Source organism: Vipera berus (genome assembly GCF_964194415.1).
Source record: "Vipera berus genome assembly, chromosome: 1".
Lineage (NCBI taxonomy): Eukaryota > Metazoa > Chordata > Lepidosauria > Squamata > Viperidae > Vipera > Vipera berus.
Window position 1 is genome coordinate 50,013,666 of NC_138202.1, and position 27,054 is coordinate 50,040,719.

Here is a 27,054-nt window from a genome sequence, read left to right on the forward strand (position 1 = left end):
ACTTCATTTTCAGGCCCTTCTAACATGAAAATGTGATTCAAAGCCCACTCATAAATCTTAAAAAAAACATGTTATGCATTTCAAAAAAGTAATTGTTTATGAAACAGCTGAAACAATAGTTCCCAGAGAACATCTGTATGATACATGTCCTGGAGGGGAAAAAATGTCTCTGCTAAAGGGAACATTTTTTATCTTATGTGGTTACTAATGCTAGATACAAATAATCACTTCAGAATTGATAGAAACTGTTAGAGAAATAGTCAAACTGTTTTCTTATGAGCACTTCTATTCATTTATTCGTTCATTTCCTAGCTTTATTGTTTTTACAAATAACTCAAGGCAGTGAACATATCCATATATCTTCCTCTCCTATTTTCCCCACAACAACAACCTTGTGAGTGAGTTGGGCTGAGAGAAAATGACTGGTCTGAAGTCACCCAGGTGGCTTCCATTGCTAAGGCAGGGCTTGAACTCATGGTCTCCTGCTTTCTAGCCTAGTGCTTTAACCTCTGGACCAAACAATACCTTGTGCATCGGGTTGTAGGAAAGTTTTTAAATAAGACTTTCCTGATCATATTCCACTTCTACTCTTCCATTGTAACATATAAATGAGTGGAATAATATAAAAGTTTTTCTGAGCAATGTATGATACATACTTGGAAGGTCATAGACCCCAAAGCACCCCATCTTGATATTTTGTACTTAGATGTTTCGGAAAATCAGAGGTACTAAGTCATAAATCCAACATCAGAAAAGCTGACAGAAATTCTGAGGCTATAACACAGTTTTTCAAGTAAACACTGCAGAATGTGAAGCAGTGACACCAGCTAGAACTCTTGGTTTCTTTTTAAAGCAGAGAACTTACAAGAGAACAAAACGTGAACGTTTTAGGCTTTTGGAAGACAAATATTAACTATATCGTGTCTCACTATCTCTTCTTAATAGTGATCCATTTTTGAGCAGCAAATAAAACCATTTATTTTGCAGGAAATTAATTCTATGAATTTCCTCAAATTAAAACCTTGAAGGTAAAAAATAATCAATTGAAACAATATTGTATCAGAGAAAAGAGAAGAGATCTCTATCCCAAATTTTTCCATTCCTCTTGAGTTAAGAACACTGAATGAAAAGATAACAACTCCATCCAAGAGGTCTAACATAAATGCATTTCTACTGGACTTTCTGGAGACAGGACTGGGCAAAAGAAGGTTTCTGGATATTTCCTCAAATGAGTTAACTTATATTTATTTATAAGTTACTCTCTTTTTTGAAATGGGCACATTTTAAGCCTGAAATTAAAGATTAATCTTATTCTTAATCTCAGAGAGCAGCATAGATGATGTCAGTATGTTTGATATATAAAATCCTAGCTTGTTAAAGGGTACCAATTTCACCTATAGCTCTATCATTGCCATCATAGCTTAATTTTGACTGTTTTGAATAGTAGCAGAGAGGCTGGATCAATGAGGATGTGGTTGATCAAAAGATGGACCAAACAGCATGTCTTACACAAAACTAACCAGTTTAAGAACAAGAAAGAAAGCTTTAAAAAAGTCTTTAAAACAAAACACATTATCCATAACCAGGAAGCAACATAAAATCTGCATGCAGGGATGGCTGGAGAAGTTCTCCATGATTAATATTGTTACAAAAAATACTTTAGCAGAGTTATAATTCAACTCAACCAGATCAAGGGTGGGGGAGGATGGAAGGGAGACAGACAAGAAAACAAAACAAGCTGAAATTAAAAGCCAAGTGATTGGGGGGTGGACTTTGCACAATACCTAGATTGACCATGAGTTTAACCCGGCCTCCATCTAGCTCAAGCCGTAGTGTATCAGCTGAATCACGTGATGTTGTGGCCATCAGTAGACCATATGCACGCTGGGACATGAAGCGGAAGGACACATCCTCAGCCTCTGTATGCATGACCATAGGCATAACAATTTTCATATACATGCTGCCATCATAACTCAGGACGGAGGCCTCTGAAGAAAAGAAAAAGATCAATAAAACAAATTACAATAGTTTTAGGCATTTCAAATCTTGGAGAATTACTAATTATTTAATAATTTTAGATACATTATTTGATTATTGCATGAAAATGGTTCAGATTTTCAGCATTATTATTTTACGGTATTATTCAAATAACAAAAGTTCCCTGGGTATTGTATATTCAGTTGAAAATACTAAAATGACCTCAGAACAGTAGAAAAATAACAGTATAAAATTTTATTAGAGAAAAGATAAAACCAGTGACTACAATAATGGCAATCAATATAGAAACATAAAGTAATTCCCCTTGAAGCAATCTACGTTGCTTTATTAGCAGAATTCTTTGAAAAGGGCATCACATTAAGATCTTAGTAACATGATACATTAATTTGAGTAGAGAATGTTTTCATATATCATGGTTTCATAATATTTATTTATGTAGCAATTGCTAACTTTATATTAATTGACTAATTGGCATATTTATATCAGCTATAACTTTAGACATTTTCCAAGCATAGTTTAATGTAAAGTATATTCAAAACATGTACCCAAAACAACTTGTTAAATCTGACCAATTCAAATGGTGATACTTAGTGTATTAACCTTAAATATGCAAACATACTCTTTGCGTAACTCTCCACGAGAGTGTAACCATTTCCACAGTACAACAATCTGCAATTCAACAACAATCTGTAATTCAACTCAAGTTCAGTTCTTTACTGATCAGTGGGAGCATCATTTTGTTTGTTTAGTCATGATAATGATCAAACCAAGACAACATTCAAGGGCATTAATTGTTTCCTTATACTTCAGTGGCAAGAGTCAAAGAAGGCACCCAATTCTAATATATCGTGTTCAGCCTATCATATTTGGAAGCATTATGTGAAGATCTATTTCCTCTTTAGAAGTCCATAATGTTGCTACCACCAGCAGCAAAGTGGACTCAAACACAACAGTAACAGATGGATAGGTAGGAGGCCTAAAAATCCAGGCTAGAAACAGATAACACTTCAGAACAACAACAACAACAATAACAACAATTGGAGAGACCAAACTGGCCTACAAGAAAGACCAAATGAAGAACAGAATAGAGGCATGGGAAGACAAAGCACTACATGGCCAGTACATAAAAAAAATAGCTGGGAAAGCAGATAATAACAAGACCTGGCAATGGCTAAGAGCAGGAAAGTTGAAGAAAGAGACCGAAGGACTAATTTTGGCTGAACAAGACCAAGCCTTAAGGACAAATGCATACAAAGTCAAAATTGAGAAGACAGCAACAGACAGTAAGTGCCGCTTACACAAAGAAGCTGAAGAAACAGTGGACCACCTGGTAAGCTGCTGCAAGAAGAACGCACAAGCTGACTACAAGCAGCGGCATGACAAAGTAGCAACAATGGTGCATTGGAAGATTTGCAAGAAATATCATTTGCCTGCAAGCGAGAACTGGTGGGATCATAAAATAGAGAAAGTCATAGAAAATGATAAAGTTAAACTGCTCTGGGACTTCAGAATTCAAACAGGCAAGCACCTGCAACATAACACCCCGGATCTAACAATTGTCAATAAGAAAGACAAAAAAGTCTGGATAGTGGACGTGGCAGTGCCTGGAGACAGCAGAATAGACGAGAAAAAACTGGAGAAGATAACAAAATACAAAGACCTACAAATAGAAATAGAAAGACTGTGGCAAAGGCAAGCAAGGGAAGTACCAATAGTAATAGGCGCCTTGGGTGGAATCCCAAAACAACTGGAGCACCACTTGAACACCACTGGCATTGACAAATTCGTCATTAGTCAATTGCAAAAGGCGGCCTTACTAGGAACTGCTTCCATCCTGTGACAATATCTGTAATACCATCAAACATCCACATCTGCCTATCCCAGGTCCTTGGGAAGGACTCAATAGGTAGACAAAAATGCCAAATCCAGCCTGAACATCTGGCTGACTGAATAATAATAATAATAATAATAATAATAATAATAATAATAATAATAAGAAGAAGAAGAAGAAGAAGTAATAGTAGTAGTAGTAGTAGTAGTAGTAGTAGTAGTAGTAGTAGTAGTAGTTGGGAGGGACAACCCCCTGCTCAGGTAGGAAACCCTATACCATTTCAGACAAATGGCTGTCTAATCTCTTCTTAAAAACTTCCAGTGTTGGAGCATTCATAACTTCTGGAGGCAGGTTGTTCCACTGATTAATTGTTCTAATTGTCAGGAAATTTCTCCTTGGTTCTAGGTTGCTTTTCTCTTTGGTTAGTTTCCATCCATTGCTTCTTGTCCTGCTTTCAGGTGCTTTGGAGAATAGCTTGACTCCCTCTTCTTTGTGGCAACCCCTGAGATATTGGAACACTGCTATCAAGGAACATCCTGCAGATGTTATGTCATGTAATTGCTTATTGTTGACCCCAACTTGATAGCACTCAAGTAATCAGGGTGGATAGGATGCAGGATCAGATTTCTTGATATGTGAGTGTTATTCCAGGTTGCTGGAAAAGCTATGTTCCAGCTGTGGTAAACAAAGTGCAGCAAGTTTAATAATTCTACTTCCAGATGCTGGTGGAACCCAATGTTCTCATATTAGACATAAACTTATTTGTTGCATGTACGGAATAGAAATCCACAGACCTACCTGGTTTTGCTTTGGATTCTATTAGACTGTGCAGTTAAGCATGAAATGGCACTTTCTGACACCTTTAGTTCAAATGTGACCTGCATGAAATAGTTCCTGTGCTAGTGTGTGCATATGCATACATTGCTGATAAGTGTCAGAGTTAGCAAAGGGAATGCTGTCAGAGAATAAATGAATTAATCTGCATAAGAGGGATCAGATACTTCCCTTCTTTAGGTACAATAGGATATATTGCATGGTAGAAGCATTTTGTAATCAGCAAGAACTTTGGAAATATTTGCTTTTCCTTAAAGAGGAAAACAATACAAATAGCATTAGAAATGTAGGACTAATTTCAGAGAATCCAGAGAAATCCAAAGGATATAAGCTTCCCCAATTGGTCGCCCCCTCCCCCACAGATGTGCTGAAATTGCAAATCAATTCCCAAAGTTCCCAATTTTTATGAAATATATGAAGGCTGATATACATTTATTTAATAGAAAATAAGCAACTTGAAATAATAAGTCCAGTACAGGTTCCTTTCACGTTTTCCTCTCTAAAATGTTAAAACAATCTGAATATGACCCACAGTTATCTTCGCCACACTTTTTAACCACAATGAGAACAAGGAACAAACTGCATTATCAGCCACAATACACACACACACACACAAACACACAACCACACACCTCAACCCATTCTATATGAAAGAGAAAGTAAATTACTTCCTTCACGTTGCATTTATTTTTTTGTCTGTCTCGAAAAGAAAAACCCAAGCATTTCCTAGAGTTCCCTTAAATCATGAAATTACTTTTTCACAAACTTCACAGAAAGTATGTAGCAATTTCAAGCATACCAAAGTGAACTGGAAATTCAGTTATACTAGGGCTAGGCTGCCAAACTGTAACAAGGACATGTGATCTCAGGGGAATGGAACCAGACCTTGATCTGGAAGTGTCCATAGATCGGGATTGGTTTCTTGATTTACTCAACTGCAGTTAATTATGCTTAACCTGGTTTTTCAATAGAAGTGCAGGGCTCAATAGCATTTGCAATGGGCCATTATCTCTTTCAAAATTTGATCACTTTGCCCCTTGCCCTCTCCCTCCATCCTGCAGAAGTAGTTTTACATTAACATTTCTGTACTCTTTTCAACTGTGCAAACAGATGGGATTTTTGTGTCTTGCAGATTTTGTAGCTCGCTCTATCTATCTATCTATCTATCTATCTATCTATCTATCTATCTATCTATCTATCTATCTATCTTATCTATCCTTCCTTCCTTCCTTCCTTCCTTCCTTCCTTCCTTCCCTCCCTCCCTCGCTCCCTCCCTCCCAAGGATGGGAGATAGGCATGGCACTCAGAGGTTGCTTTTTTTGCACTTTCCTATTGGTCATTGAGAGAATGCATAGATTGCCTTGAATGTTGATCACTTTAATTTTAAGGTAAAAGGTAAAGGTAAAGGTTCCCCCGCACATGCATGCTAGTCGTTTCCGACTCTAGGGGCCAGTGCTCATCTCCGTTTCAAAGCCGAAGAGCCAGCGCTTGTCCGAGGACGTCTCCGTGGTCATGTGGCCGGCATGACTAGACGCCAAAGGCGCACGGAACGCTGTTACCTTCCCACCGTAGTGGTCCCTATTTTTCTACTTGCATTTTTACGTGCTTTCGAACTGCTAGGTTGGCAGAAGCTGGGACGAGTAACAGGCGCTCACTCTGTTACGCGGCACTCGGGATTCGATCCACCAAACTGCCGACCTTCTGATCGACAAGCTCAGCGTCCTAACCCACTGAGCCACCGCGTCCCTTCTAATTTTAAGGTAAACAATAGTAAAGAGTTTATTGGCTTGAAATTGATTGGGAGGATTTGGAAAGGTATTATTTAAATCAGTCTTCCCTAATTTTTTAAAATTTAAAGACACAATGATCAACAGACAACTAAGAAAGACCAAAACATTCCCAGAAACTACACACACACACACACACACACACACACACACACACACACACACAGTTTGGGAATGCAAATACAAAACATCTGTATTCAATATTTATGCTCCCAAATAAATTTATATAGATGAAATTAATCTATTAGGAATTATTTTGCTTCTATGATTAAAAAAAACATGAATACAATTAAACAATTTTAATTAAAGGTTTCTTCAAGACCCTGCTGCTGCAGTAATTTTTTCAATGATGTTTTACACATTTTAAACACCAGTGCTCCAAAGAAAAGAGTAATTTCATTTTTCAGTGTTTTACTACAAAAACAAACAAACAAATTGAATTACTTTTTGTTGAACCAATTTTGGCACCTTGGTAGAAATGGAAAATAAAATTGGATGAGCATTAATTAATGGTTCTGAGTATTTTTTTCTGAATTCCTAAAAAAATATTCAACCCAACCCAAATTCATACAGGTTGATGATGTTATTTTAGAGGGGTTGGTACCATCGTGTCCAGTTTGAAGCATGGGCTTCAACTATCAGAATTAATATTCAGCATGGCTATATCTGGTGAGGTACAATAGCATAATGTTTACATCAGGGGTGTCAAACTCAATTTCATTGAGGGTCACATCAGCATTGCAGTTGCCCTCAGGGGGCCGGGTGGGTGTGGCCTGGGTGGGTGTGGCTAAATGCATATGGCCTACTGGGTGGGCATGGCCAGCTCTACATCGTTCGCATCAAGGGTGCCTATGGGGGCCTGGGCAGGAGTGGAACAGATCTGAGGGTCTCTGGCAGGAGGAGGGTCTCTGGGCCAGGGCCAAGGCAGTGGGGGCCGTTCCCTCACTGTTTCCAGGATGGCTTCACGGGCTGTATGAAACCACTTCGTAGGCCGGATCTGGCCCCTGGGCCTTGTGTTTGACATGTCTGGTTTACATCTTCCAAAAAGATCAGGACTTTGGACTCACATATGATTGTACTTTTGTTAAACCACTTCTATCTACACTAGGGGGCAAAAAGTCTATGAAACATGGAGCAGATAAAGCGCAACTTCCTTTCCCAACTTGCTCTCTGGGAAATTTATTTTTTTAATAAATACTGCCAAACTACTAAATGGGGAGAAAATTTTGCAAGGGGTTGCAGCAAAGGGTGGAGGGAGGGGTTATTCTTATTTTCCCTTTATTCTAAATGCTGGGGTAATTGTTTTTGAGTTCCTTTCCCTTTATGTTATGATATCATTCATTTGTTTTGCCTTCTAAACAGTGTTGGATACACACACACACACACACACACACACACACACACACACACAAAGAGATAAGCAATTTATTAACTGTTGGTGAAAATGGGGGGAAAAGGGGATTTTCCCTCTTTGAACAGATTAAAAAGCAAACAAGCAGTGATCCTGCAAAGCAATTTTTTGGTGTTAGCTTCTTAGAAGTGCCATTCCCTAGAGCAGGGGTCTTCAAACTTGGTCATTTTATGACTTGTGGACTTCAACTCCCAGAATTCCTCAGCCAGGCAAGACCCCTGCCCTAGAGCAGACATGTCAAACTCACGACGTCATGTGACGTTGCGCAACATATCGGAGCTTTTTCTCCATTGCCCGCAATGGAGTGGGCGTGGTTTCCTGATGATGCGTCTGGCCAGTGGGCCGGCAGTTTGACACCCCTGCCCTAGAGTATGGTTCACAAGACAATGTATTGTAACCCCAGGCTAAAAGAAAAAAAAACCTTCCTGCTGTGTATTGACTGCCAGTAGTTGAAACCATTCCCAGATGTCACTAAAGATGTCAGGGACTGAGTTTCACTACTTGCTTAATCAGTTCTTGTTTTCCACCAGGGAATACAAAAGCCTGAATGCAATCAAACAAATGGAAATTATTCATCTTTTGAGCACTCTCAGACCTGGCCATATTTATGCAGTCAATAATGAATAAAATAAAATCTCAAGATTTTCAAATTTTATGTAAAAAAACAAGACTATATTTATTATTGAAACTCGAATATTTTGGCCACCTAATGAGAAGGAAGGACTCACTGGAGAAGAGCCTAATGCTGGGAAAGATTGAGGGCAATAGAAGAAGGGGACGACAGAGAATGAGGTGGCTGGATGGAGTCACTGAAGCAGTAGGCGTGAGTCTAAATGGACTCCAGAAGATGGTAGAGGACCGGAAGGCCTGGAGGAACGTTGTCCATGGGTTGGACATGACTTTGCAACTAACAACAACAACAATATTTATTATTATTATTTTATGTTCTCGGTATGTGTTAACCAAGCCATGTCTCAGGAAAGATATGTGAAGTTACTTCTGACCAGTTTCCTTTATTATTCCTCATCTACAGAGATCTTGCCAAACTAAAGCAAATATTTGTGTCTCTATAGATATACTCTGGGAGTTGCTAGGGAGGAGCCTTCTTAACTCTCTTTCTCCTGACTGAACTATCTAAATCTCACTGTGTCTTTGTCCTCTTGGGTGCAGTCCCTCCCTCCTGGAAATCCAGACTACATTGTACCACACCATGACAGAATTGATGTGGAAGGGTCCTATATATATAACACTAGGAAGGCCACTTGGAAATAAAAATAAGGAGGGAGAGAGAGGAAAAGAGAGTTTTTTTTAAAAGATGTGAAAGAGTGGAAAATAACTAATAGTCAAGCAGATTCATTTCATGAAAGATATTCTTCCTATGAAATCACCATAGTCTTTCAGATCATTACTATGCAGTGTATTACATCTAAATATTCTTAAAGTAGATGAAGTGGAAGAGAGCTTGGATCCGTGGATTCTCCTCCAGCCAATCTGAGTATAGAAAATTAAAATGGAGGATAAAAAAGAAGTTATATTTACAGACATCCAAAGAAGGACAATAAACTATGGCCAGAAAAACAGCATCTAGATCTTTAATAATTTTAGAACTGGGGAGTCATAATTAAACATTCTTTCCCCACTGAAGTGGTATATAAAACTCAAGTCATTGTGGTTTTGACTCTTCGGAAATGTACAGATCAGCATGTTTATTTACTATTGAAAGCTCTCCAATTCAACAATGATGAATATCATAAGGGTTAAAATAACCACAATGCTGTACCTAAAAACACACACAAATACACACACACACACACACACACACACACACACACACACACACACAAAACAGAGGGACCAAATATAGCAAATCAAAATAATACACAAATGAAGGCAATGCATAGAATAGAATAGCCAAAAGCACACATTCTGGTAAAGAGAAGTTCTCTGAAGATGGGTTCCAGCATGACTCCAAAAGCTCTGAAGACTAAACCTCTCGTCCCAGGGGAGGGGAGAGGGGAGGCAGGGTAATGTTGTTCCAGAGAACAAATGCCATGACAGAGAAAGCAGACTTCCTTGGACAATTCAAGAACAGCCCCATTTAGAATGCATTTCAGTAGTTCATGAAGGAAGTGCCTAATGAATGAGTGACTGTGAGAAGAAATTCCCAATGCAGGAAAGGATGCAACTGGTATATTAGTTGAATCTGTGCAAAGACTTTCTTGGCCACAACTGCCACCTCTCTTTAAGCAGCAGCTGGGAATCAGGGTGAATTATCAAATTGTATATTAGCTCTGCTTGGGGAAGTGAAACCACATTCAGAACTAAAGATAGAAAATATCCAAACCCTGAAAAATCAGGAACCGAAAGCCACTTAATTTTGTCAGGGTTAAGATTAAGCCTAACCCTCTCCATCCAAGCACCTCCAAACACTGGGATGACATCTTGGCAGCGTTACATGGTTGAGTAACTTGTTAAGGTTGAGTAACAACAGAATACTGATAATAACTGATCTCCTGTTGATGGATGGCATCACCCAGTGTCTTTATACAGACATTAAATAGGAGAGACAAGAGCTCTGAGGCCCGAGAAAACCTACAAATTAGAATTTTGGGTTTGACCTTTCATCTCCCTAACAACTCTAGTTATAACCAGCCAGAAAGAATTTGAGAGAACCATCACAACATTGTTCCTCCCACTCCCAAATCCTATAGTTCAGGCATGTCAAACCTGCGACGTCACGGGACATTGCATGGCATATCCTGACTTTTCCCCATTGGTGGCAATGGGATGGGCGCGTTTTTAGTATGATGCATCTGGCCCGTGGGCCGGCAGTTTGACATGCCTGCTATAGTTGATCCAGAATGATACTATGTTCAATGGTATTGAGATATCAAGGAGAACTAGAACAGTCCTACCATCACATTCCAATTCCACCAAAGATCAAGTAAAATCAATGCCACCTTTATTATGTCTGCACCTGAAACCTGACTCAAACATCTCCATATAAACTGAATTTCCAAGGTGTTCTAAAGATGAGCCCTACCACCTTCTCAACCATCTTTCCCAAAGGAAAAGTTGGAGAACGGATGAAAAATATCCAGAAGCATTTGACCTAGAAGTGGCTTCTTCAGAAGGAAACATATCACTATTTTCTTTAACAGATGCAGAACCACCACCTGAATCAAGGATGAATTTACCAACATCACATGTAACCACATGTCACTCCTGGGAGCCTTAACAAGCCATGTGAGACATAGATTTAACGGCTGGCTGGGCTAACAGTCCCAGTGACACTGTCCACTTTCTCAGGAATCACAGGATCAAAAACCTCTCAGAAAAAAAGGACAAGATAGAGCCTCAGACCTGCTCAGAACCTACTCAAAATACAGTAGATCCTATTCCTTCCTGACACTATACTCCTTTGTAATCTTCAGTGTTATGGTAGAGAAGAACAAAAGGCAATTTAATCACAGATTTGTCATATTTGATTAGTTGACAGATAAAAAGCTAAAGGAAACTGTTTTGCTTTTTCCTAAGGCATGTCCATCCAAATCTCCATAATTAATAAGTAGAGGTATGAAAAGTGCCTTCATTGGCATACACAAGGTGATTAGGCTGAATGTGTATATACAACCCACTCCAGTATCTTTGCCATGAAAACCCTATGGACAGTACAAAAGGCAAAATGATATGATGCTGGAAGATGAGCCCCTCAGGTCGGAAAGCATCCAATATGCTACTGGGGAAGAGCAGAGGGCTAGTACTAGTAGCGCCAGAAAGAATGAAGCGACCAGGCCAAAGCTAAAAGGACGCTCAGTTGTAGATGTATCTGGTGGTGAAAGGAAACTCCGATGCTGTAAAGATTTTTTCTCCATAGGAACCTGGAATGTAAGATCCATGAATCAAGGCAAGCTGGACATGGTCAAACAAGAGATGACAAGACTAAATATTGACATCTAAGAAATCAGCGAACTTAAATGGACAGGAATGGGTGAATTTAATTCAGATGACCATCAGGTATACTATTGCAGGTAAGAATCCCTCAGAAGAAATGGAGTAGCCTTCATAGTCAATAAAAGAGTAAGAAAAGCAATACTGGGATACAATCCCCCAAATGACAGTATGATCTCAGTTCAAATCCAAGGCAAACCATTCAATATCACAGTAATCCAAGTCTATGCCCCAACCACCGGTGCTGAAGAGGATGGAATTGACCGGTTCTATGAAGCCCTACAGCACCTTATAGAACTAACACCAAAAAATGATGTCCTTATCATCATGGGGGATTGGAATGCTAAAGTAGGAAGCCAAAAGATAACCGGAATAACAGGCAAGTTATTTTGTTATTTTTGAATTTTGTCAAGAGAATACGATGGTCATAGCAAACACTCTTTTCCAACAACCCAAAATACGGCTCTACACATGAACATCACCAAATGGTCAACACAGAAATCAGATTGACTATGTGCTCTGCAGCCAAAGATGGAGAAGCTCTATACAGTCAGTAAAAACAAGACCAGGAGCTGACTGTGGCTCAGACCATGGGCTTCTCGTTGCAAAGTTTAGGCTTAAACTGAAGAAAGTAGGGAAAAGCACTAAGCCACTCAGGTATGAATTAAATCATATCCCTGTTGAATATACAGTAGAGGTGACAAATAGATTTAAGGAATTAGATCTGATAGACAGAGTGCCTGAAGACCTATGGACAGAGGTTCGCAGCATTGTATAAGAGGTAGCAACTAAAACCATCTGAAAGAAAAAGAAATGCAAGAAAGCAAAATGGCTGTCTGAGGAAGCTTTGCAAATAGCTGAGGAAAGGAGGGAAGTGAAAGGCAGGGGAGAAAAAGAAAGAGACACCCAATTGAATGCAGAATTCCAGAGAATAGCTAGGAGAGATAAGAATGCCTTCTTAAATGAACAGTGCAAAGAAATAGAAGAAAACAATAGAATAGGGAGGACTAGAGATCTCTTCAAGAAAATTGGAGAGATGAAGGGAGCGTTTCATGCAAAAATGGGCATGATAAAGGACCAAAATGGCAAGGACCTAACAGGCAGAAGAGATTAAGAAGAGGTGGCAAAATTACACAGAAGAACTATACAAGAACGAGCTTAATGTCCCTGATAACCACAATGAGGTGGTCACTGACCTTGAGCCAGACATCCTAGAACAGTGATGGCGAACCTTTTAGAGACAGAGTGCCCAAACTGCAACCCAAAACCCACTTATGTATCATCAGGTGCCAGGTGGGCATGGCCCACTGGGTGGGTGTGGCCAATTGGGTGGGCATGGCTGCAGTGGTAATGGCAAACTGGGTGGGACTAAAAAGTTCAATCAATCAATTCCAACTTTGCGAGATCTTTCTTTTTCCCCAAGAAGTTAAAATTGATTGAACCTTTTTTTTTGCATACGGTGGCAGAGGCCTAAAGCAAAAAGGTTTTATAAAATCCAGCTGAAGGCCTAGGACCAAGGGCAATGGCACATGTGCCAACAGAGAGGGCTTTACGTGCCACCTGTGGCACACGTGCCATAGGTTCGCCACCATGGTCCTAGAATGTGAAGTGAAGTGGGCCTTAGAAAAGCTGAACAACAACAAAGCTAGTGGAGGTGACAGTATTCCAGCTGAGCTATTCAAAATCTTAAAAGACGATGTAGTAAAAGTGCTACACTCAATTTGCCAGAAAATTTGGAAAACTCAACAGTGGCCACAGGATTGGAAAAGATCAGTTTACATTCCAATTCCAAAGAAAGGCAGTGCCAAAGAATGTTCAAACTATCGCACCATTGCACTCATTTCACATGCTAGTAAAGTTATGCTTAAACTCCTACAAGCTAGACTCCAGCAGTATGTGGACTGAGAACTACCAGAAGTACAGGCAGGATTTCGAAGAGGCAGAGGAACTAGAGATCAAAGGCTGTATACTGTCGCCCTGCCTATTTAACTTATACGCAGAGCATATCATGAAAAAGGCAGGGCTAGATGAATCAAAAGTTGGAATTAAGATTGCCAGAAGAAATATCAACAACCTAAGATATGCAGATGATACCACTCTAATGGCAGAAAGTGAAGAAGAACTAAAGAGCCTCTTGTTGCGGGTGAAGAAAAAGAGTGCAAAAGTTGGGTTGAAACTTAACCTTAAGAAAACCAAGATCATGTCATTCGGCCCTCTCAATTTGTGGCAAATAGATGGGGAAGAAATGGAGGCAGTGACAGATTTTATTTTCCTGGGCTCCAAGATCACAGCAGATGGGGACTGTAGCCAAGAAATTAAAAGATGCTTGCTCCTCGGGAGGAAAGCCATGGAAAATCTAGACAGCACACTAAAAAGCAGAGACATCACCCTGTCAACAAAAGTGCGTATAGTCAAGGCTATGGTCTTCCCAGTTGCAATGTACGGTTGTGAAAGTTGGACCATAAGAAAGGTTGAGCGCCAAAGAATTGAGGCCTTTGAATTATGGTGCTGGAGAAGACTCCTGCGAGTCCCCTGGACTGCCAGGCAATCAAACTGGTCAGTCCTAGAGGAGATCAACCCTGACTGCTCTTTAGAAGGAGAGATCCTAAAGTTGAAACTCAAATACTTTGGCCACCTAATGAGAAGGAAGGCCCCTAGAGTTGGAAACGACTAGCACGCATGTGCGGGGGAACCTTTACCTTATATATATGTAGGTCTTGGCGTATTCGGGTCTTTTCCCATGTAGGATTGATGGTGTCTTGGCGACGTTTTGACGAGGTCGCACTCATCATCTTTAGGCTGGTGTCTTCAGTTTCGTGCTTTTGTGTTGTTGTTGTTGTTGTTGTTAACTTGAATCACATTTCCCAAGTGAATACTCTATGTGCTTTGAAACATGATTCTTTATCCAATGAATTGGTGGTAAAAATTATTACTAGCCCAGACAGGCGAGGAGCAGAAGGCTATAGCCTTACTGAATCTCAGCAAGTACACAGGAGAGCACTCAGTATCTTAAATCCAACTTTAAATGTCAGTTTAACATTTGTAGAACTATTTTGAGACAAAATCTTGATGAGAAGGTCAGCGCTGGAAAAGTTGCTTAAAGTCAGCAAATCTAGTGGGAAGAAATCCATGAGGGCCCAAGCTAAATTTATTGTTTCAAGTATTACTTTCAAAGTTGCAAGATATGTATAGAAGATTTTACTCTCTTTTGTCTTTCAATAGCTTTGTATTCTGCCATTTAATGTAGCAAATAAAAAATTTCTGCCCTCCCTGGCCTTGCATCCATTCAATTACAGAACTCAGCAAATGCAGATGTTCTCATATGTTGATTTGTTATTCACTTTTCATTATGGTATTCTTAATGAGTCATTCCCTGCACTATTTTTCCATGATGGGCTGAATCCGTATTCTGTTCCCAGAGCAATATTTTTGTTGGAGCTTCCTTTTGGTCTTTATTCAGGTAGAGCATTAGCCCTGTGAAACATTATTTGTATAATAAGGCAACTCCATTTCAGTGATGCTGAAATTGATTGAAACTTAACACAGTAGTTGAAGAAAGTCTTTCTCTAGGTGTATAGTCAAATACTGGGTTTTGAATTGTTTTGAACTGGTTTGCTTAGAAATCTATATGTCTTACATGAAGTAACAAGAGTTGTGGAATTGAATGTCAACAGTATTTTATCTTGTATCCATACAAAGGATCGTCTATTTTGCTATGGCATCCTGTACCATGAAACACTTTGAGTTTCCTTGGTTAATTCTCCACTATTTAGTCAATATCCTGCTTTCTGTCAGAATCCATTTATATCATATTCATAAATGTATGTTTAAAAGATTATTCCATGGATTCTGCCATCTCCCGAGGAGGAAGGAACGAATGTGTATTCAGCCTGCCTTAGGCATTTCAAAGAGTCAGAGAAGCCTTTTGAACTGGGGGAACAAAAGGGAGGGTTAGGGTAGGAGGCATCTGGCTTGTGTCTCCTTTTGAATTTGTAAGGAAAAGAGCAATAACCATAAAAATCTAAAGTTCCTTTTTCCCACGAAAGGGATGACACGAGGTAAATGATGGGGGGCTGACCAAATGGGGTTAGGGAAGGGGGGTTGAACAGGGAACTCTTTATAAGGTTTCAATTTGTAGAACAATATTAGACCCTGTCTTGTATTCCCACAGCCAAGCATGTCATAGTAAAGATTCCTTTTGCACTAGAATTGGCTCCAAGAGTTTTGTCTTCCTAAGACGTGGTTTGGGGTGGGTCCTGACACTTTCTCTTTTCCTTGTTTATAATTTTCTTTATGTTCCAATTTTAAGAAAAGCATTTCTCTGGATTTCTATTTTAAATTCTAGTTTGGCATCCAAGTGCTAAGGAATTTCTAAACATAACAAAAGAGTTTAAGCATGGGAATTTCTAAGTATAGGTAAGACTGAAGTCAATCCATGTACAATCTGTAGAGTTTTCACAACATACACACTAGTAGCTTTCGAGATTAAGATGATCATCCTATCATGATCATAAGAAATCTGAAGGGCAAACAGTATTTTTAAAATAGTAATTAAAAAAACACCACAAAGTAATTTTCTTAACTTCCACTATCCTCTAAAATAGGTATATATATTAATCCAAACTTCCTTTCCCTAGGTGTCTCTCGAGATTCTCAGTCATGGTTGTCCCAAACGGTTGTTTGCCATTTGAAAAGCACCTTTAGGACTTTCTTTGCCTATGTCTCATGATAGCGTTCTCTGAATCTCTTCTAGTTGATTCCTACTGCCCTCTTTTCTTAGTCAATAATAATAATAATAATAATAATAATAATAATAATAATAATAATAATAATAATAATAATAATAATAATAATAATAATAATAAAGTTGGAAGGGACCTTGGAGGTCATCTAGTCCAACTCCCTGCTCAGGCAGGAAACCCTATACCATTTCAGACAAATGGCTGTCCAGTCTCTTCTTAAAAACTTCCAGTGTTGGAGCATTCACCACTTCTGGAGACAGGTTGTTCCACTGGTTAATTGTTCTAACTGTCAGAAAGTTTCTCCTTAGTTCTAGGTTGCTTTCCTCCTTGACTAGTTTCCATCCGTTGCTTCTTGTCCTGCTTTCAGGTGCTTTGGAGAATAACTTGACTCCCTCTTCTTTGTGGCAGCCCCTGAGATATTGGAACACTGCTATCATGTCACCCCTCACCCTTCTCTTCATTAAACTATACCCAATTCCAGCAACCGTTCCCTATATGTTTTAGCCTCCAGTCCGCTAATCATCTTTGTTGCTCTTCTCTGTACACTTTCTAGAGCAGGGCTTTTCAACTTTTTCACCCATTGTACCACTTTTAGGATATGGCAACATCCAAGTACCACCAGTTGCCTAGCAAGGTGTTAAAAACTTGATGACCAAAAAAAAAAAGGAAAAAAGTGATGAAGTACAGGTAGTCCTTGACTTACAACAGTTGGCTTAGTGACTATTTGAAGTTACAATGGCACTGAAAAAAGTGCCCCCCAAGCCACAGCCGAGCAAGACACCTGCCTGCCCACCCAGCGGCGCTCTTCCTCCTGTCTGAGGTTTTCATTGTTTCATTGTTGTGAAGATTTCTGTTGAGGATTGGCAGCAGAGGTGGGGTGGGAGGTGCTTGTTTTTACCCCCCCCCCATCTGCTGGGTGGTTGCAGCAGATTTTTGTCATTTCACATTACCCTGGGACACTGTGACCATCATAAATATGAATCAGTTGCCAAGCATCTGAATGTAAATCACAAGACCCTGGAGATGTTGCAACATTCCAGCTGATCGGCGCTTCTTCTGGGCTCAGCAGAAGTGCCAGGATCAGCGCCAAGCTCCAGCTGGAGCCTGGCACTGATCCTGGCACTTCCACTGAGCCCGGACAGCTCTGCAGCTTCAGCCGTCTCTCACTCAGGCTTGTGTGGTGCTGCCATTCCCCTCCCCCGCTACCACTTTTCTAGGATGGTCGCGTACCACCTGCCAGGTGCCAATGTAACACAGGTGGTACTCGTACCACTGGTTGAAAAGCCTTGTTCTAGAGTCTCAACATCTTTTTTACATCGTGGTAACCAAAACTGAATGCATTATTCCAGGTGTAGCCTTACCAAGGCATTGTAAAGTGGTATTAACACTTAACGTGATCTTGATTCTATCCCTCTGTTAATGAAGCCTAGCACTGTGTTGGCTTTTTTGGCAGCTGCATCACACTGCTGGCTCATATTTAAGTTCAATATATTCAGTATAGACCAGGGGTCGGCAACCTGAAACGGTGAAAGAGCCACTTGGAACCGGTTCCCTCACAAAAGAAAAAAGTGGGAGCCGCAAAATGCGTCCGCGCATGCAGCATGCGCAGAACAGGCTTCAGTGAAGAGTGGAGCCTAAGGCGAGACATGCACTGGCCCTGCCCCCCCACCCGTCCAGCTCTCTGCAGCTCAATCCGAGGGTTGCCTCTGGCTTAGCATCTTCTGCGACTTCACATGTGCAACCACTTGCTCTTTCACACCCTGCCACCGCCCAGCAAATGGGGAAACCAAAGTGGGAATCTCCCTGGCATTCTGGCACTCACCTGCCTCCCCTCCCTCACCTGCAAACTCCTGCCACCCCCGCCTCTCCACCAGGCAACACCCGCCAGCTCCCAGACGCCTCGTGAGTTGCCCTCCAGACTTGGACAGCTCAGGAACGGCGCAAACCCGCTGCCCCTCCCTTGGTCCCCTTTTCGCTGCTATCCTCCCAGCCATCGCTTCGGCATGTGCCCAGCCCACCCAGCTCCCTTTTCCACAGCGATCCTTTTGTTCCCCGCCAAACGTCCAACTCCCACCCATGCTCAGCTCTTGAGGCACTGCTCACAGCAGAGCAGCCGCCTGGCACCTCTTGCCATGTGGTGCCTCCCATGGACAGCCCCCTCCACTTTCCTCCGGCCGGGCAGAGTGGTTTCCCAGGATCACCACCTTTTGGTAGCACACAAATGGCATTGCCCAGCAGTGGCTCCAAGGCCAACCGAACGCAGGGGGAGAAGGCTAGTAGTGGGGGGGAAGGAAAGGGTGGGTTGCCGCAAGGCAGGTGAGCTGAGCAATAAAGAGCCCACCTGGGGACAACGTAACTACAAATGGAGCATGTGGGTTCCAAACATACAACTGAGCGTAAGCGCACACCCTGGGAACCCTTTACTTTGCTTCTCGGGTGGAGGAAAAGGCTTTTTACTAAGCTTGGCTCCTTGCATGGCTTCGATTATGGTACTGTGCACACGTGTCCTGCTTTGGCGTGAACATTGCCGAACATATGTGAAATTTAATTCCCAAATAAAAACAACATCTCTGAAGTAATGAAAGTCCCTCTCTGGGAAGAATCGGAGTGTGAAGAGTTTTTCTTCACAGCTCGCACCTCCTTCTTCTGCTGCCGGCAGCATCGCCCACACCCGCTTGCCAAGTACTGCCTTCCCCGTCGCCGTTTGTGCAAGGACCCAGAGGCGTCCCCACCCCCGTATGGGGATCCACCTGCCTCCGCCACCCCGTTCTCTCAGATGCCTCGCCCGAACAAAGGGGGTGGTGGAGGCTTGCAGAGCTGCTGCCTTCGGCTGCTTTTCTTTCGGGCCATCCAGCCTCTGCCGCCCCGTTCTCTCAGCTGCCTGGCCCAAACAAAGGGGGTGGCAGAGGCTTGCAGAGCTGCTGCCTTCGACTGCTTTTCTTTCAGGCCATCCAGCCTGACATCCAATAAAGGAGGAAGAAGGAGAAGATAGTGAGAAAGGAGGAAAAACATCTTAGAACTTTAATGTATTTGAGAAACTCAAGTTGCCATTAAACAACTATTTGTGGTTTTGCATGATTGAATAAATAGAATAACAAAGTGCAACAAATCTTGTGACCCATCAGTGAAATAAGCAATTTCCATCTGCCACAAAGAATTCAAAGCAAGAGAAACATGTAGAATAATTATTACATTTAATTTAAGACAAACCATCCTACTTGTAAACAAGTGAATATTTTTAAGTCTGACAAAAAAATCAGCACTGGCGAAGTATTACAGAGCAGAGAAGGCAGCAATTAGGTGGATAATGACAGCATGCAAACGGGAGGGGGGAAATTACAGTATGCCATTTAATTTGGGGATCTAAGATGCACCTTCTAAACTTAAAATTTAAGTTCAAACAATATGGTGTTTAAAACACCAGGAGGTGGGAAGACAGTTCTTAAATCCTTTGTTATATATCCAACTGCATCACTTTACTCTTGCATAACATCTGCACAGCTATACAATTGCTCAATGTTGACTGATACTAATGCTGGCAACAATACAGAAATCACAGTTTTAAAGGTAAAATCTGCTTCAAATTAACCTCGATTCCTGATAACTATATTCTTGTAACTATACAGCAGCAGCTTGCACTGCTTACTTACAGTATTACTTTTTAACTTTCTAATGTACCTTATAGTCTTTGTATTTCCTGAGTCTTCCATTTGAATATTAATCAGAACTAACGCACATCCAATAGCGTCTTTTGATCACCCAAGGTGAACTAAGTGCTGCTTACCCAGCTCTTTGATCCTACAAATTAATTAATTCTAATAAAATTAATTGAATTACTGTGCCACCAATAGCTTCCAAAGTAGTCCATTAATGGTGGTAGAATTGTCCCTTTTGCTCTGGTTGGCACTGGATTATTTATTTCATTTCAATTATTTCATTGTTGTGAGTGACATCAATCTAAAAAGGAGAACAGGCTGACATTTTTCACAGGGCAGAGGTTTACAGTATCATGATTATATACTAAGTGATTGAATATGTATTATCAAGCTGATGTTGACTCTTAATGATGCATAGATTCTCATCAGGATAATCTCTCCCTAACTTGGTCTTTCAGGTCTGCCAATGGTGCACACATCCCACCCACGGTAAGTGAGTCAATCCACCTTTCTGTTAGTCTTCTTCTCTTTCCTTTTATCTTTCCCAGCATTACAGCCTTCTTCAGAGAAGAAGGTCTTCATCTAATAAAGTAAATTAATATCTACCTTGAGTGTGAACTTTGCACTGATTTCTTCAATGATCCGTGTGTTTATTTTCTTGGCTTTCCATGGTAATGAAACAGGTTTAAGAAATCTCTTTCTAGATTTTAGCATATTCCTCTACATTGGCCATAATGATAGCCTGGTGTTCTAAACTTAGCTTTCTAGAACATCAGACTGCTAGATTCTTGTCTTTCCTTACCCAGTCATTGATTTCAGGAAAAATTCCTCTCCTTTCTATGGACTAATGTTCGAAGAAATGTTATTTGGGGCAGATAGCTACAGATTTGACCTTGGAGAAACTATGCAGCAACAGTTACAAAAACAAAAACATATTTAAGTCCAGGAAACAAGAAAGCATAAAAAAGAAACTCAAACTGGTTCCCCCATAACTGTGTTAAGAAGGGAGAAGGAAAATACAGTCCAGTTCTCAAGAATTAGATTCTATAGACTATAACAATAAAGAGTTTCAGTCAAGAATTTGTTTTCTCGCCTGTACTACTTTGAAGAGCTGATATTTCCATTAATAGGCTTTTTACCTGAGTCCCCCTCTGCCGACTCCTTCTTGCTCTTGACATTTTCCTATTTGGTGCAATCAGTGGACTATTAAAAGGGGGGGAAAAGCCACAGCGTTATTATTCTTCCTCTATTTAAGCTAGAAGGTGACGTAGGAAGAACTCTTTAATTTTTTTCATCTAGTTTAAAAGAAGGAAAGAAAAGAAAGCTTGCCATTTCCTTGATTTAGCAGGCTTGATAAAATCCCAGCCTTTCTCCACTGCACTGACTACAGTAACCTAAAAAAGGGTTTCACTGGTCTACTAGTAAAGTGTGAAACAAAGAAAATCAAGCAAACAGATTCATCAATGAAGGTCCCTTTAGAAGGAAGCAGGCAGCCTACAACAAAATATCCATAAAAGACAATGACCAGTAACTGCAGGACAGCAAGTATTCTTACTATTGTGAATAATAGACAATTGTGTAATTATATAACTAACACTATTACGTATATAACTACTTGTGCTGGCACAAGTTGTAAAACACTATTTTTGGTGCTTAGCAAGACAAGGCAGGCAGAGATTGCTTTCTCAACAGACTGCAGGCTGATACAAGATGACATTGAATGTGGTTGACCTTAAAAAAAGAGTCCTGTGCTCAAGCTATGCCAACCTAGACCAGACATGTCAAACTCGCGACGTAACGTGACGTTGCACAACGTATCGGGTTTTGCCATTGCTGGCAATGGGGTGGGTGCGGCTTCCGGATGACACATCCGGCCCAAGGGCCAGCAGTTTGACACCCCTGACTAGACCTATGGATCAGCCCTAAGACTGTGGATCTCTGACCACTGGATAGGATGGCAGAGACTCCCAACCCAGTTTTCCCTTTTGCAATCAAAGTTAGAGCCTCAAGATAATGGAGACAATTCCAATATAGACTGTCCCCTCCTGACATCTTGATACAACTGTAACTAGTTTTGTCTGAATCCTAACCTGATACAATTCCAACTGGTGGCCCAGTGTTGGTTGAGGTTGGGATGGATTAAAAAGTGTAGATTTCATCAATCCAAAGCCACATGGCCCTAAACCACAGAAAGATTTAGATCAGTGAATGCTGCTTTTTTCTAAATCCTACCACATTCATCTGTCTTTGGGACTAGTGGAGTTCTTATATATTTGTACAAAAACAATCTTGAGCCATCTTAAACTTTGGTTTCTTGGGTTATGATTAAAATTTAATTACATGTCTTTGAAATTAAAAACTAAAGAAGAATGGCAGAATAATTTCATTGTATTATATGCAAGTGGAGTGTCCAATAATGATTTATTTGTTTGGCTGATGGCATATCATACATGGACTAGCAATATATATTAACATTTGATCTAGATTAGTAATTGAGCACTTCAATTGCCATTGAAGTGCAGCATCACAAAGAAGCTGTGTGAGGTGAGAATCCTATTCAGAATTTTAACTCTTAGGCAAATATGATTTAATAGGCATAGTAGAAAACGTGGAATGATTCCCAACATTGGAATATAATAATTGTAGGATACAATTTGTTTTAGTAGAGCAAAAGTAGTAGAAATAGATAATGTAGATGAAGAAATCTCAAAATACTCATGAATTCCTAAAGAAGGGAAATATTAAAAAGAAGCTGCAACTATTCCAGGGTTTTAAATAATAATAATAATGGAAGATCACAGAAGTCAATGTGAATGCACAAAAAACTTACTAAAATCTAAGAATATAAAGAACTGATAAGAGGTGGTTGAAAGAGAGAAATATTTCAAAGGAAGAGTACAACAATACTGCAAACCAGACTATGGAAACTTGGATCAGTTTTACATATTACTGGGTCAAATTGTAGATATCTTTCTACTGTCTGAAATGTTGGTCAATAGGTTTCAGTCTACTAGCTTTTTAGGGTGGTTTCTTAATGCTTTCATGTAAATGGTCCTAGAACATTTTATGTCAGCACATTATGTATGTCAGGCTCCATCATTTCATTGGTTGAAACCTTCTTAAAGTGTAAGAAAGTCCTTATTTTAACTGCAGTTTAAAAACAGCCCTAGTTTCTATGTTTTCCACCATTTTAAAGACATTTTGATTTATGCTTCTCATGCTTAGTGCAGAATTGCAGGTGGTTATCTATATAAATATTAATATAATTGGAATATAATTGTAATTCGTGTCCTAGAAAGCTCTACCTCTCAATATGTATGAATTTGTTTTCTGCCCCTCCCTCCAGACTTCTTTTATTTCTGAATTATCTATTTTTTTTCTACAGTGGCTGTACTGTCTTTTCATTAGTTTCACTATGAATCCCAGATATCATTTTTCCACAGCATATTTTTGAAAGACAAAGATGGCATTTGAGTTTATTGTCTTAACCAAGATCAAAACTGTTTAGGACCATGTACCTCCTTGGTGTCATGCAATTTTGCCAAGCTAATAGATAAATTTAATTATGTTTCTATACAACAGAACTGGCAAAGAAAGAAAGAAAAAGCTGTGGTGTAATGTTTTATAATGGCAAAATAGAATTGTTAGGTCTTTAATGCAATCAGCTGGCATTCTTCCTTTGAATGCCTTATGTTCTGAAGTACTCCTGCCTCTATAACTCCAAAGCCACAGGACTCCATGAAATGGGAGCATTGCAGACAAAAATGGCAAGCAAAACAATGTTGGGAAATTATTAAAGTTTATTTCATAGGAATATTTTCCAATCCAGTAAATAGAAACTATCCTGTTTTTAAAACAAATAAGCAGAATGGCTTGATGTCTGAAAATATTTGTTCCTGACCAGATATACAAAACGGTTTCATAGAACTAGGTTGCTTCCTTGAAACTCGTTACAGGGAGAGTTAGATAAGCAGTGCAAGAGAAGAATGTGTATGAGGTGCTACCATGTTACCACAGCAGGCTCAGTTCCATATTAGAAAAAGGTTTATGCCATTTTCTTTCCTATTGCAGGACCACTTGCACTATGTTGATGGTTCCTGCCCCTTCATTTGCTTTTCTCCTTTCACCAATCTGTACTGTTGCCTAAACAGAAAGAGCAAGATAAGAACTGGTTCTATGGTCATTGCCTTTTCATTGTCCTAAGTTGCAGGGGTTTGTAAGCCAGTGAGAAGACTCTCCCAGGATGCATTGTCCTGTGTGCAGTAATCCTGCAGCAATTCCAACTAGCCATTCTTCTTTGTTCATGAACAAATCTATTTGTACAACCTGATTTTTATTTCTTTGGGGGAAGGGAGTGCTTTTCCCCCCTTCTTTTTCTTAATTATCCTGGACTGGCCAGGTAGTACACTCATTCAGAATAGGCATATAAGAAGGAGTGGCAGCAAAAAGCAGTCACAATTAGCCTTGATGAGATTCAGAGTTCTACAAGAATGTCATTTCTTGATGTCAGCCAAGACAAAGGTTTTGACAAGTGTTGGTCTAAATCAGTGTTTCTCAACTTCACCAACTTTAAGATATGTAAATGCTCAGCATCTGACTGGGGAATTCTGGGAGTTTGACGTCCATATAACTTAAAGTGACTCAAACTGGTAAGCGTTGCTATAAACTAGAGAGAAATAATTTTGTTCTATTTTCGTTTTTGTTTTGAAAGCTGGTTTCTTAAAAGAAGACTGGTATCTAGATTGATAATCGTATTCCATAGGGAAGGAGAGACATATATAGTATATATATGGAATTCTATGGCACCAACCTTATTTGTAAAGCAACAACAATATATAAATTATTTTTCTAACACAATGCTCTAATTGTTTTCCTCTCTGGGTCCGTTAGCATTGCCACTACATGCTCTGTAAAGTCAATACCAATTCACATCCTCTTAAAACTTTCACACAATTTTGTGAAATAGTAATATTTTCAGTGATCCATTATTATCTTAAACCATTTTTAGTCAGGGTTTTGAGTTTAGGAAACGCGAAGCCCCTTGAATATGTAAACAGCACATTTATAATATTGTATAATAATATTTTTCTATTGCCCAATATTTCCCCTTTACTTTGCTTTCTTTGTTTTCTTTTCTTTTTCTTGTTCCCCATTTTACTCACTTAAGATAGTAGTGGATAATAAAATGACATCAAAAATAGACATTGGGGACTTTTTAATCAAAATTATGTTAACTTCTTTGTTTCGTTCCTCTTGAAACCTGCAAGGAACTTCATATTCTGAGTGTTTTAATTTTCATGTGCAAAAGAATAAGACTGTCAAAAATTAGTGATTTATTGAAATGAACATTTTCATGTTCTTGTTAATGTGCTGTATATGATAAATTTGTTCAGAAGCAGTATATGCCATAGAATAATGATTTTTGAAAAGGAATACTTTTATATCCTGCATCCCAAAAGCAGAGAGAAACAAGATGGACTTGATCTGATTTTGCATGGCAAGAACAGCCTGGTTCTTATAACATTCTAAGGTATTCTATTATTTCTTTGTTAATTTGACATATGTTTATCCTTTCTTTTCTTCAAGAGATCAATATAACTTATGTGCAGATCTTTCATCACTTTTTCTCCTATAGCAAGAAATCTATGAAGTAGGTTGAACTAAGTTAGAAAATGGCCAATTCAAAAACATTGCATGAATTTCCATGCTAAGACTGCATTTGAACTGAGCATTCCCACATTCTAATCCAACATCTAAACCACTATACTATACTGGCTCTAGATTACTGAATAATGTACTATTAATTTGGTCTATGCAACATGCAGATTATATATGTATAATTCAATTATTTTGTTTGCTACATGGTAATTCAAATGTGCCACTTTAATATTACTGGATAAGATCTAAGTTAAAACTAGATTTTAATTCAATTAGAAAATCTATATTTAAAATTCTGCCATCTGCTAAATTACAGATGAGCAGTTAATACATACAAATAACTAAACTAAATAAAAATGAAATAAATCTTCCAGTTCAATATAAAAAAAATCTAATATCTGGTCAGAGATACATCTGAATATTAGCTATAATATATGTTCCTCCTCTGGGATTCTGGGAATATCATTGTTACCCAGGAAACTATGTTAACTGAGAAAACAGACTGGTCAGTAAGGATTCAAAAGATATTATAGTTAAAGGTCAAGGATTCACAACATTAAAATCCATGTTATGAAAAGGCATAAAAATACTGTAGTACTAGAAACAAAGTCTTATAGTCTTTCTTCTTTACTTTTCACATTACCACTGTCAGGTATTTTGTCTCATCTCTCAGTGGTGACCTTTGTATTAATGAAAGATTTCATTCCAGTATTTCTTTTTTTACATTTCTCCTCTGATAATGCACTATTTCAATTTATATTTATAACTCTTTTATATATACTCAGCCATACATATTGTTATGTACTGGGCTCTTAAAGAATACCACGTGGGTTGCTGGAGCAGCTAACGGCTCTCCAGCAACCCAGACTACAAGTCTCCTGTGCTGCAATTGGCTGTCTCCAGGTGGCAATGGTTGATTCAAACCTATTGGCTGCCACCTAGGGGCTAGACTATATATTGTGGCTAGTTGCAGCCTTTTCCCCAGTACAGTTTCTGCACAAAATCAACTATGAGTTACCTTGTACTTAGCTTCGCATCTTCTTTCCTGCGCCAAAGAACCCGCTATTTAACACATATAATACTAAGTCAGAGGTCCCATCCTGAGGACTCATGTATTCAAATCTTTTTCAAAGCTGCTATTAAATTTATAATATTTATAATGACTGTAATTTTATTACATACAGTA

At 39.4% G+C, this 27,054-nt stretch overlaps 1 protein-coding gene across 4 annotated transcripts in view; it reads right to left on the reverse strand.

The window, feature by feature from the left end:
- The window catches only part of NRXN3 (neurexin 3), a gene marked incomplete at its 5' end in the record, with an annotated part of 1,312,545 nt that overhangs the window by 921,929 nt on the left and 363,562 nt on the right, over window positions 1-27,054 (reverse strand). For all 4 annotated transcript variants that reach the window (XM_081316144.1, XM_081316146.1, XM_081316147.1 and 1 more), the window contains one exon: window positions 1,785-1,988. In XM_081316144.1, the coding sequence (XP_081172270.1) occupies window positions 1,785-1,988 (204 nt within the window). The remainder of the gene's footprint in view (window positions 1-1,784; window positions 1,989-27,054) is intronic.